The 14,074-nt window shown below is 37.0% G+C and overlaps 1 protein-coding gene across 2 annotated transcripts in view; it reads left to right on the top strand.

Annotated features, from left to right (window-relative positions):
- The window catches only part of foxj3 (forkhead box J3), a 226,621-nt gene that overhangs the window by 145,542 nt on the left and 67,005 nt on the right, over positions 1–14,074 (top strand). For both annotated transcript variants that reach the window (XM_057845438.1, XM_057845439.1), the window contains one exon: positions 5,131–5,232. In XM_057845438.1, the coding sequence (XP_057701421.1) occupies positions 5,131–5,232 (102 nt within the window). The remainder of the gene's footprint in view (positions 1–5,130; positions 5,233–14,074) is intronic.

Below are 14,074 nucleotides of genomic sequence, written 5' to 3'. Positions count from 1 at the left end.
ACAAAACGACACTTTGACACAATGAAAAGTCTGTGTGCAGCTTGTATAATAGATTTGATTTATTTTCCCCTTAAAGTAACTCAAAATATACGCGTTAATATCTAAACCCCTGGCAACAAAAGTAAGTACACCCCTTAGAAACTACATACATACATTTTGGAGGGAAAATGACAAGCAGTCCTCAATTTGGACATTTAGGGATGTACGTAATTTTTAAGGGGTGTACTCACTTTTGTTGCCAGGGGTTTAGATATTAATGGCTAAGAATAAATGAACTATTAACTATACATATATACTAACAAATTAACTCTATTATATAAGCTAGAGATGTCCCGATCGCCCGATCGATCGGGTCCAATCATGTCATTTTCAAAGTATCGGAATCGGCAAAAAAATATCGGACATGCCTTTTTTAAATATGTATATATTTTAATCAAATCGTTTTCTAATTGTATTTAACGTTACAGACATAATATGTTACACTCATCCAGAGTCTTTAATTTAGGCTTAAGGTAGGGTTATCAAAAATATCCCGATAATGGCGGCAATTATTTTATTAAAAAATGTGTCACGTTAAATTATTTAACACTATTAATATATGCGCTGCACGACCCTCTCACTCATTGTCACGCTCAATCTGTAATGACGCCGTTTTACCTATATAGAGAGATTAAAGGCAGCACAAAATGAGTAGAGTGAATTTTGGCAGCCTTTGGAGCCTTTCTTCAATTGGCTAAAACCTTGCAATCCCTCTCCCTATGATTAGAAATATCATGGGAAGCAATGTGGTGAAGCAAGGAGGGAATTGATCTTTGTCTTAACACCTTAAGTTATTTCCTAAAGCAGAGAAGATATATCCATTGGTAGCGCGACGCACAGTCATGGTTTTACTTCCCATCATGGTTCCACTTGCCATCATGCATTTGCCTGGCACGGCCAGACTGTTCTCCCTGTATTTTTCAAACACTGAGAGAAAAGTCTGGGAACCATCCCATTAACGGCCTCTCGAGCAGGTACAAAATCAATCGACAAATCAGATTCGTTTATTTGCGTGACGTGTTCTTAACGAGCAACGTCACTCTTGCGCGTCGGAAGTCGTCTCCACAACAACACAGATGGTGAACAGGAGAGCCGAGAATATGTTCCAATTCACGGTAAAATCAGTTTTAATTACCAAAAACACATCGACACGAGTCATTGACAACAGTCCGTCTCGCGCTAGCCATGTTGAATAAACTCCGCTCTCCTCGTATGTTTACTTCTGTGCGCAAGTCCCTCGTCCTGCCCTCGTCGTTTTACTAACGTCACGTCTGCCCGTCGCTGATTGGTCCACTCTGCTGTCTGTTTGCTGTGCCTTGCTCCGCCCTGGAAATTGTATCCGCTGAATGGTAGCCAGGCTCAATAGCTGGAACAGCGGTGAGTCTGGTGTACCAGGCAAATCATGCAATGGGGCATGGCTGCAGAATCATTTACTGAAAGCTGAACAAATACACTAGATGGCAATATTTAATCACAATATACAGTCGCAAGTCTTTCTATCCGTGGATCCCTCTCACAGAAAGAATGTTAATAATGTAAATGCCATTTTAAGGATTTATTGTCATAATAAACAAATACAGTACTTATGTACTGTATGTTGAATGTATATATTCGTCCGAGTTTTATTCATTTTTTTCTCAATGCATTGCCGAAATGTATATGGTCGGGAAAAAATATCGGTAATGATTGGAATTGAATCGGGAGCAAAAAAAAAGCAATCGGATTGGAAAATATCGGGATCGGCAGATACTCAAACTGAAACGATCGGGATCGGGAGCAAAAAAACATGATCAGAACAACCCTAATATAAGCTGCACACAGACTACTTTTCATTGTGTCAAAGTGTCATTTTGTCAGTGTTGTCCCATGAAAAGATATTCTTAAATATCTGCAGAAATGCACTCACTTTTGTGATACACTGTACATTTACAACAGTGCTTCTCAATTATTTTCTGTTACGCCCCACCCAAGAAGACGTAAACATTTGTCCCCCCAACTCTCTACCGCCACTGTAAATAGTATCATTTGTCTATACAATATTTATTATTATAAGTACACCTCTGCATAACATTGTGTCCTTTTTATATTAAAGGGAAAAATAGATCAACTTACAATAAAGTATAACTTTACTAACAGTTTTGTTTGTAACAGAAAAGACTTAAGCACATCAATTTCCCTGAATTAAATAAAAAAAAGTATACCCAAACTGTAATAATACCCTCAAGGTACATTTTTTGACCATTTGATACTGAACAATAAAATTTTAAAAATCAATAAATGATAATACATTCACATTTATTAGCAACATTAACTCATGAAGACAATATGCCAAACAATTTGACCGAAAGTACAAAAATTAATAGAACAAAAACAGCAGTGTCATTGTACTACAGAGGGACCATTTTTATTTTTGCTGCAGGCAGGATTAGCTTCTTTGCTACGGTGTTGGGTTATTTTGCACTGAGCAATTTAGTATGCCACCTTATATGATGCTAACAGTGCTCGCTAGTTTACTAGTGTAACACTGACAAAGCGGAACGATTGTTGGCAATATTTGGCACGTTTTTGCTGGGGGAAAAAAAAAAATCAAGCGGCTTATCAATGTGATTGGGGTCGAATGCCTTTAAGTGACGTCCTAATAGATTTGTCTTCTTTTTTTGGGTTTTTTTTTTGGGGGGGGTTATGTAAACATGTTAAACGCAGTGTTATAACAACATACAATCGCTTCGACACATGATCTTTTCAACATTTGACGTAAAATTTGACTAGCCAATTGTTTCTACATCCGACGACATGCTCCAAATACGATGATTTATGACAGCGCTGCAGTTTCTTTGTTTTGCCGGAAAAGGGACGCACGGCGGATTTTCTTGTGGGAGAAATCAACATTGGTTCCAAGACGGTTAGTGCAGGTGGGGGGAAAAAAGGAAAAGGTGACACTTAGCATTGAAATGAAGATGGAAATAATAGAAAAATATGAGCATGGTGTGTGCCTCCGTGAAACTGGCTCGACAATACGGCCAAAGAATGTCGATCTCGACAGTCCTCCGACCTCCGTTCGACAGTCTTTATACAGTGCCCTCCATAATTGTTGGCACCCCTGAAAAAGATGTGTTTTTTAGCTTCTAATATTTTTTTTTATTCAAATAATATGGGACCTTAATGGAAAAAAAGAGAAAAATCCAACCTTCAATACAAGTGCATTCATTCAGTGGGGGAAAAAAATCCCACATAAAGAAAAAATTATTTGACATCAAATAATGTGTGTCACAATTATTAGCACCCCTGCTGTTAATACTTTGTACAACCCCCTTTTGCTAACAAAACCATTAAGGTCTCATATTATTTGAATTAAAAAAAAAAATATTAGAAGCTAAAAAACATCTTTTTCAGTGGTGCCAATAATTATGGAGGGCACTGTTAATTAAGGTGACAATTATTATTTGTGGTAACATCCCCAAAGAAATCGCCAGCTTCGTTAGGTTTCTAATCATTTATTCCATCAACTTGTGCAACACAACACGCCTACTGTCCGCTGCAGTTGACGCAGCAGCAAAAGCTTAAAAGAGAAAAAATAGAACCGTATTCTCTATCTCACCGTCACGTTAGCCACACGGTGCCTTCAGGTACACCAAAAAACGTCTGCCACATTAGAACCCGATTTCTAACATTATTAGAGGAATTATTAATATTATTATATTATTATTCCGATTTTTATTTATAATTTATTTGTTTTGCTATGTGTAATTGCCATTTGTAATAGTACGAGCAATATTTATTAATGATTTAGTGTAGGTTTTCGTGCTGTGGAATGAATTAATGGAAATATAATTCTTATGGGAAAATCCTGCTCGATATACGACCATTTCGACTTACAAACAAGGTCCTGAAACGAATTAACTTCATATGTAGAGGTACCACTGTACATGCATTTAACATGTTATGCCATGTTGACATGAAAAATCGATTTAAAATAAAAAAGATTTTTAATTTTTAAAATACTGTATACTGTACTAGATTGTTAGAAAAAAAAAAGGTTTATAAGACAACAAATGGAATAATTACATGAGTATTAATTGTTTATGTTCATACAAAAATATTTTTTATTTTTAAAACAAAAAACAGTGTAAATATAATGCATACACATTTTTTATTATATAAATATCATCAAAAGTAATGTATATAATGTAATAAATGCATTCGGTAGTTTTTTTTTGTATGAGTATTTTATAGTTTGTTTCACCCTTAAAATCTCAGAAGATTGGCTAAAATATTTATTTGCGTTTTCCAAAGTAATAGATGTTTGCAAATGTTCAACACAAAGTCGATCAGCCTGCTGTCATGGACAATCATAGAAATGACAGCACTTACTGTTGCAATGCAGAAGTCTAAATACATGAGTAAACGATTAATCGTTGTCAAAAATAGTATTTGATTAATTTAATAACCAATAAATTGTCGAGAAATAATTAATAATAAATATAATAATAATTATTATTATAAAGATACATTTTGATTCAATAATTTCAATAATTTTCAGTAAAACGTACAGTATATATCAATGGCCCAAATAGAAATTCAATGTATTCTGCATCTTATTATTTTCGATGTATCTCTGTGCTCGTATGTTGCGACGCGCCACAGCAGAAAAGTGAAGCGTGTCTATTCTGTCATCCCTGCCCTCCCCCTCCAAACAAGGAATTCCATTAAGAGTCTCAGACGGCACGAGTGAGAGTTTGGGAAATCTCATTTAGTGTTTATCATGAATTAAAAATGGTATTGTCGGCAGCCAATCCTCTTAGCGTAAGCACTTTTTCGGAGGGAGACGGGCACGGCGGAGTTATCTTTGGCGACAGCACGCGTGGCGCGCCTTGCGATGACGGCCATGTGCGTTTCTTGGGTAGGAGGTGAGCTTTGGGATGAAGCGTGACCTAAATAAAAGGTATGGTCTTCATTTTGCGACGGGATGTGAACAAAGGCCAAAAACCATCAACCTTCTTGTGTTTAATCATTGGATTATGTTGGATTTGATACAGTATATTTCTTCTCCTCTCTCTTCCTCCACATCCCCCCGACACCCCTCCCCAACAGGCTTCTACGCCGTACAGCCTGGAGTCAGAGTCTTTGGGGATGGAGTGTATGATCTCTGGAAGTGCCTCTCCAACGCTGGCAATCAACACTGTGACTAACAAGGTACTACAGGCAGCCCTTCAGCCTCCAGCTCCCCCAACACGCACCTGGCTACGCGGCTGCACCCTGACCCCACCCACTTTGCCAACCACCTACTGCACCGTTTCTCCGCAGAGAGAGCACTCCACACACACGCATACACGCACACCCTCAATTGCCTAAAGCTTATCCGCAACCCACACCAAAATACACAAAGAGGTACACCTGATTCCTGCACAATAACCGGCTCCTGTTGTGATGCCGGCAACACGATGCCCGCATGGGTGCGTTGCAATTCGAAACCTAGAAATACGATATTGTTGTACAGTACATGCACGCACATGCTCACATTACAGTTGCAGAATTCCCATAGTCTACAATGGACACAGGTGTTTCCCTAGCCACCGGGAAAATGTATGTCATTTGCCAAGTAGCTATCTATGCACATTCACTAGTACGAATTAAAACGAATTGAATAGTTGAGTTGCCTTAATTGCTGTTGAAACCACCTTCGTGGCCAGTAGCGATGCACAGTCCTGCAGTGCTAATGCCAACGTGAAATTCCTTTAGATTAGTGAACTATTTTAAAAATATTTCAGATCAACAACGGCTTTGTCAGCTTTTTTTCCAACTTTCGTAGCAAGTACACACAGCCCTCTCACTGACTATTCTGTTAGCTTGGCTTAGCTGTCGTAACTTCGCATTCTCTGCATTTGCTCTCGGCTCCGGTTACTAGTTTTGAGTGGCCAAGTTGTCATCCAGCATGGTGTCAAACTCAAGCCCGTGCCTGCATTTTCTTCCTGAGAAAACTTGAAACCATTTTTCTACTGAACGTAAAAATAGATCCATGCTAATTTAATGTATTTGAAATCAATTATGCTGATGATGAACTCATTCACTTGTAATTTAACGGTGTTTTATGGAATTTTGACTGAATTTTCAAGACCTACAGAATATTGTGTTCTCAAAGTATGCACCAAATCTAAAAATGAAATTAAACTAATTTCACCAGGAACAAATGTTTTATACTACCTTTCCCTAGCAATCAACACTAGAACATGGATTGATTTGATCAAAATATAGCCGCTTTTTCCAGAAATCTCTAACGTGGATTCACAAATGGCCTTGTCTTATATTTAAAATAGTGACATAACGCCATCTTATTCCTACACAGGGTCTTTTCCGAGTCTGCACTGACATTTTTGATTTTGAGATTAGGGCTGCCACAAACAATTATTTTCATTGTCAAATAATCACATTGTTTTTGCGATTCATCGACAAAATCCACTTTAATATTACTCTATGCTTGATATTCTAGCTGCAAATGCTAATTAGCATCAAAACCTATTCACCCAGAAAAATTGGACTATGAATACCATGTAACTACGTAACTGTATCCTTGCTTCCCAAAGTAAAAACAGATGTTTTCAACTGTCGTTTTTTGATTAATTATTAAAAATATTCAGTCTGATTTCATTAAGGACTACATAAATCAGACGGTATTTACTGTTAAGAATCAAATCCTGAAGTGGATTTGGAAAATCTTTTGGTAAAGAATGTCTCTAAATCACAGGTGTCACTGCGTTTTCATGTTCCTTGTAAAAAAAAAAAAGAAAAAATATATCTCGAGTCTTCAAGGTAAGATTGAAAACTACAGATATCAGAGAATATTAACTGTTTTTAATTCGATGGCTGCCATTGACAAATGAAAAAAATTAAAATAAAGAAAAAGTATATATAAAATGTTGCTATTTAGAGGCCCAAAAAGAGCATTTGAGCAATTTTTATGTTAACAATGTTTCTAAAAGATTAATCAAAAAATAGCTGTGTATATACATTATCAAAACAGTTTTCAATTAATTGTGGCAGCACTAGTTGACAGACATGAATCATTTTATTAAAATACCATATTTTCCACACTATAAGGTGCACCTTCAATGAATGCCTACAGTTGTATGGAAAAGTATCTGAACCTTTTGGAATTTCTCAGATTTCGGCATGAAATCAAATTCAAATGTGATCTGATCTTTGTCAAAATCACACAGATGAAAAAAATGTCTGCTTTAACTAAAACCACCCAAATATTTGTAGGTTTTCATTTTTTAATGAGGATAGTATGCAAACAATGACAGAAGGGGGACAAATAAGTAAGTGAACCATCACATTTAATATTTTGTGCCCCCCCTTGACAGCAACAGCTTCAACCAGACCCTTCCATTAGCTGCAGATCAGTCTGCCACATCGATCAGGACTAATCTTGGCCCATTCTTCGCTACAAAACTGCTTTAGTTCAGTCAGATTCTTGGGATGTCTGGCATGAATCTCTGTCTTTACTGTAGGTCATGCCACTGCATCTCAATGGGGTTAAAGTCTGGACTTTGACTTAGCCACTCCAGAACGTGTATTTTGTTCTTCTGAAACCATTCTGAATTTGATTTACTTCTGTGTTTTGGATCATTGGCTTGTTGCAGCATCCATCCTCTTTTTAGCTTCAACTGTCTGACACACGACCTCAGGTTTTTCTGCAAAACATCCTGATAAACCTTTGAATTCATTCTTCTATTAATGATGGCAGGTTGTCCAGGCCCTGAGGTAGCAAAACAGCCCCATATCATGATGCTCCCTCCACCATGCTTCACGGTGGGGATGAGGTGTTCATGTTGGTGAGCTTTTACATTTTTTCTCCACACATTACGTTGTGTGTTACTCCCAAACAATTCAACTTTGGTTTCATCAGTCCACAAAATATTTTGCCAAAACATCTGAAATGAGCAACTAGAGGCGTGCGAAATTTCCGATTCTTAGATTATTCGCAATTCGGCCGTGGAAGATTTGAGAACGATTCACAAATATCCAAATTCCAATTATTGAATTATACCAGGTAAAGCGGAAGTAAAACACAGTCAGCGCGGTCTTTGGGACGCAATGAGGAACGGACCAAGAGTAAATATCATGTTCAACTCATGCCGCTAGATAAAAAAAAAACAAAAAAAACAATCATACCTGACTGCGGCTGACAGCCGCTACAAACAACGCCCAGTTGCTAGTTGCTACAAACATACAGCTACAGTAGATATCATATATATGTAGAACTAGATGCAATTTGACAGACAAAGTCGGTGTTGGACCTTGTATTATTGAACAGAAATGCAAAATGACAGAATTTCCGGCGTAAGTAAACAGCCGCCATCTTAAAGCAGTAGACCTCTCTAGAGGGCTGTTTTAGCGGACCTAATTAACATTTTATCTGAAATATTCCTAAATCGGCATAATCTTGTCTTGAATCTATCTTTAAATGATGAAATAGTTTTAAAACTTTGACAAAAGTATACAGAAGGGAAATTATGGAATAACGGGAGCAATTTTAACAACTGTAACAGATGATTCACACCTTAATTGAATGTAGTTTAAAGCTGAGAATGGGGACTGGAGTTTTTTTATTTACTGTTATTTTTGTATATTTGTTTACTGTTATATGTTAACTTGATACTGAAATAGTAGTTTGGTTTAGCCTGAGAGGATTTTTGAACAATTTTAGAACTAATGTACAAAACATTAAAAAAAAAAAAAAAGGAGGGGGGTGCATCAATATCGTTTTATAATCGAATCGGAGCCTCTGAATCATAATCGTAATCGAATCGTTAGGTGCCCAAAGATTCCCAGCCCAATGAGCAACAATGATTCTTTTAGACAGCAGTGGCTTCCTTTGTGGAGTCCTCCCATGAACACCATTCTTGGCCATTGTTTTACCTATAGTTGATGTGTGCACAGATATTGGAGTGATTTCTGTGAGTCTTTAGCAGACTCTTTTTTTTTTTTTTTTATATATCTCTGAGTATTCTTCGCTGAACTCTTGACGTCATCTTTTATGGACAGCCACTCCTTGGGAGAGAAGCAACAGTGCCAATCTCTTTCCATTTTTAGACAACTTCACTGACTGTCGATTGATGAACATCCAGACTTTTAAAGATGGTTTTATATCCTTTCCCAGGTTTAAACAAATCAACAAACGTTTATTGCAGGTCTTCAGACAGCTCTTTTGACAGAGGCATGATGCACATCAGGCAATGCTTCTCATCATGACATTTCTTGCCAGGTGTGTGTTTTATAGTGGGCAGGGCAGCTTTAAACCACTCAGCAGTGATTGGGCACACACCCCTGACTTAAAATGTTTGGTAAAAATTGGTTTCAATTGCTCTTTAAGTCTCCTTAGGCAGAGGGTTCACTTATTTTCCCCCCTTTTTTCATTGTTTGCATGCTATCCTCATTAAATACGACAACCTATAAATGTTTGGGTGGTTTTAGTTCAAGCAGACACTGTATTTTCATCTATATGATTTTGACAAAGATCAGATCACATTTGATGGTGATTTTATGCAGAAATGTGAGGAATTCCAAAAGGTTCAGATCCTTATTCATACCACTGTATTTGGGTGCACCGCATTATTAAGTGGCAGTAGTAGTAGTAGTGGTTGTGGTTGCGTTATGCATCCACTAGATAGAACTGCGCTAAAGGGAATGTCATGCCAGGATTAGCCAATATAAGGTCGGCCTTTTTTTGCGGAAAATACAATAATTGGCAATTTGATGTTCTATTTAATGTCGATTGGTTCATTCATCGTTGTAGCCCTATTTGAGAAAGTTTTTCCTTTCATTTTGTTGATTGATTCATTCAATTCATGTTATTAACAATTATCTAAAATTTGAAGGGTTTTCCATAGAATGCAAATATTATTTATTAAGGGACAAGACGTATATCTGCCTCATACTCATGCTACACACCTTGTTTAAAATTTTTTTTAAAAATTACAGTTCAGCTCCGTTTCTGACTAGCAAATGCCATGATTTGAATGCTTCTCTCACCAAACTGGGATAGGCTTCAGCTCAGGCGTGACCCAAATGGAGAACCCTTAGAAAATGTTTAATTGGATTTCAAGCTGTTGCCAAACCATTGTCAGTGTTGTTCATGTTTTTGTATCAGAACAATCAGTTATGTACGTCATCACTCTAAAGTCTTTGTCTACCACTGACAGCGATAGACATCCAATACATTTAATTTTTGGTATAAGTGGGGAAGCCAAGGAAAACGAGGGAGCACTTTTTCTACGTCTACCTTTAAAAAGCTCAAGACCACGCTTACATCCGGGAGTAATGCGACGGGGACGGCGAGCTGTTAGCCGCCAGTGTGCCATTCACTCTGAAATTGAAATAGGCTTTTTAACCTTAAGCTCTCATCCTCTGGGCCCATCGGGGGCAGCTCTCGGGAGTACTTTTAAAAAGCCTACAAGAGTCACTCATTCATCTGCAAGCGAGCATTACAAAAAAAAAAAAAAAAAGAAGAGCGTATGCGCATGCAGTCCTGTGTATGTGTGTATGCACGAGTGTGTAGGTGCGTGTGTTTGTGCGACAGGGGCCTCTAAAGCTCCCGAGTTGTGTGGCGAAGGGCACGATGTCAGCGTGTGTTGTAACTTGTGCGTACATGCACGCAGAGTATGTTAGTGAGGGTTTCCACTTGTTTTGACAAGCACCACGTATAAATGTACAGGCACTTTTTCATGAATCTGTCTCTTCACAACATGACAGTTAACTCATTGGCTGCCATTGATGGCAAATAATCGGTAGCAGCCCTTCCAGTCTAAATGGATGGGATGTCTATTGCTGTCAATGGCACTGAAACATGATCGTTCAAGGCTAGCCATGCAATTAAAATGGTTAAGATGTCCATGGGTGTCAATGGGACTGAAAGAGTTAAAACGTTTGATTTATGAGTCTTAGGTTATCCCATCACTTTTTTTTTCTTTTAAATTCAGGATCTAATCTATATATATATATTAGGGCTGTCAAACGATTAAAAATTTTTAATCGAGTTAATTACAGCTTAAAAATTAATTAATCGCAATTAATCGCAATTCAAACCATCTATAAAATATGCCATATTTTTCTATAAATTATATATATATTCTGTAAAATAAATTGTTGGAATGGAAAGATAAGACACAAGATGGAAATATACATTCAACATACGGTACATAAGGACTGTAGTGGGCATTTCACTCTACTGTCATTTAAATCTGTCTATGCTGTCCTCACTCCGAAGCATCTACTTTTTCCAAAGCTAGACAGCTAGTGAACGACGCCTTAATAATCAGACTTCTTCCTTTTTCACCTGATTTATTAATAAAATGGCCTCAAACCACTGTCCTCTTTAGACCGTCGTAAAATTACAAAAAAAAAGTACACAAGCATTGCATTAGCAACAACGTTAGCTTAGCACGCTATACAGGTTCACTAAACATAAACAAAAAGCGTCTCATACAAAAAATATAACATTTCGCTTACTAACATAATATGTACATTCTTTACAACAACCATACTTACGGACAAACCTTGTCCAAGGATCATATAAGCACAACATTACAACGTAGGCGTCAGCCCGAGACATAATGCAGCCATATTGAACTGGCAAGAAAACAATAAACCATGTCGCAAAGCGACCACAAGAGTTCGCTGTTAGACAGCACAAAAAGCCTTGCTGTAAAACTTACCAAAAGGCAGAATACTGTCTGAGCGGGACATGTGCGTTAATTGCGTCAAATATTTTAACGTGATTCATTTAAAAAATTAATTGCCGCACGTTAATGCGATAATTTTGACAGCCCTAATATATATATATATGTATGTATGTATATATATATATATATATATATATATATATATATATATATATATATATATATATATATATATATATATGGCGGAAAACACAGACAAAGCTGAAAAAGCAGTTTCTGCTCTTGCACCCCTCATTAAAAGTGCTGTATTTTAAACTAAAACAACTGTTGTGTTTGATAGAGCAATATGTCTATATGCTGCCATAGCAGATTCATGGCGCATTAAGCCCCCGAACTGTTTTTAATTTGTCCATTTTACCCCGGAAACCCCCATTTACAGACGCCGTGCAACCGCTTTTGTTTCAACCGAGCCATAAAAATGAAGGTATTTAATTATATTCATTATTTAAAATGTCTGTCATTTTTAGCTTAGAATCATTAATTGCTGTCTAATATTTTGTTTAAAAAAACGACTTGACAAAAATTATTCACTCGCATATTTTAAACTTTTAAACAAATTACGTCACAAAGAAAAAAATGGTGTCTGTAAAAAGTCGCTTAATTGTATTTTTTTTTTTTTGTTACTGTCGCATTTTCTCCGATATGGTAATGATAAATAATCGATCCAAACAAAGAAAAATTGAAAAAGGAAAAAAAAAAGTTTAAAAGAGTAAATATATGTAAAAGAAATCTCTACCACTCCTTGATGTCTGCGATTTCTGCATCGTGACCCTTGTGATATTACCATGTTTCATCCATAAAATCCCCCAAAAATCCAGCTGTGGCCATTCACAGCTGTGTCTTGACACTCAGTGATACATGCTACATGGAGTTTTTGGATCGAAACAAGGTAAGTATGCGAAGTATCTCGTTAAAGTCATTGCGTCTGTAATTCTGCTCTCGCGTGCTCTCACCTCAAGATAGGGTTTTGCTGTTTAATAAAATATTTTTTGCCCTCCTGTTCAAAAATTTTCGTCTCTCAGAAAATTGAAATTTTAAGCTTTCCAATGATGTATCGCACATGCATATCGGACAGATTTTGAAAGTTAGCCAAATTGGGAGTCTCAGAGCGAAAGTCACCTCAGTGTTTTCCGCCATATATTTATTAGGTCAATCTCTGTGATCAGCCGTGACATATTAAACGACCAAACTTGATGGATATACAAATTGACTATAGTTTGGGACTTTTGAACAGCCCTTTATTTGCAGTCTAGTTTTGTTGAAAACACTCCAGTTGAGTTCAATTGTAATACTAAATTCACAACAAAGACAATTGCAGATACTGTGCATTAAAAATATATATATATATATCGCTTTTTGAGCACTAACGCTGATATTCAATGGAAGACGCCATTCAAGTGCTAACAAAAATTAGTATCGACTGACCAAAAATAATTCATATTCACAAACACAAACTCTCCTGGAACATTCAATGACAAAAAATATAACAACGAGGGTTGCGCGATTTTAAGATCGAAGATCAGAAGATATTTGAGGTTGACTCAAACTTGATTCAATTGACCGTATACATAAGCAGATGCAAACTGACTAATTTGGCAGATTTTTAAAAGTCCCTCCAATGTTGATGGTTTTCAGGTGGTTAATTACACTCCAGGTGAGCTCAACTGTTAAGATAACACAATTAAGAAAATTACACATATTGTGCACTAAAATACTAAATACATTTCATTTTTCGAGCATACGCTAGCTTAATGCTAGTATGCAATTAAAGAGGGGTGGGGGTTGTTAATTCCCTAGCCCAATTGATAACATTCACATGCTCTTTGTATACTGCCAAAAACGAGTTACTGTATATCAGTCGGAAAAAAAGAATACCAACAAAGTGTTATTCAACAGTGGAAAAACAAAGACCGCCCCCCCCCCCCCCCACAAAAAAAAAAAAAAAAAAAAAAAAAAAGTGAAAAGCATAGAAATCGGACAATATATGGACAAAAAAATCATGATCAATTTTTGGGCCTGATGCCTCAGCTCTAATACAGACTCTTCTAAAACCTTCACATGCCACCTAATTTTAAATACGCTCAATTTAAAGCTGAAAATTAAATGAAGCACTGCCACTTACGGTGTAGGTAAACAATCTGCTCAGGCTGGACAATCTGCTCTTGTCTGCGCTTGACAGTGACGTTCCCTTATTCTTGCGATATGATTGGCCGAAGAGTCGAAATACTCTCCTACAGCCGTGCTCTCCTGTAAAATTTCTGCTTAAAAGTGTGACAGTTGTTCTTGAGAGCTTA

Source organism: Corythoichthys intestinalis, chromosome 9 (assembly GCF_030265065.1).
Source record: "Corythoichthys intestinalis isolate RoL2023-P3 chromosome 9, ASM3026506v1, whole genome shotgun sequence".
Lineage (NCBI taxonomy): Eukaryota > Metazoa > Chordata > Actinopteri > Syngnathiformes > Syngnathidae > Corythoichthys > Corythoichthys intestinalis.
This window is presented reverse-complemented; position numbering and strand designations above follow the sequence as displayed.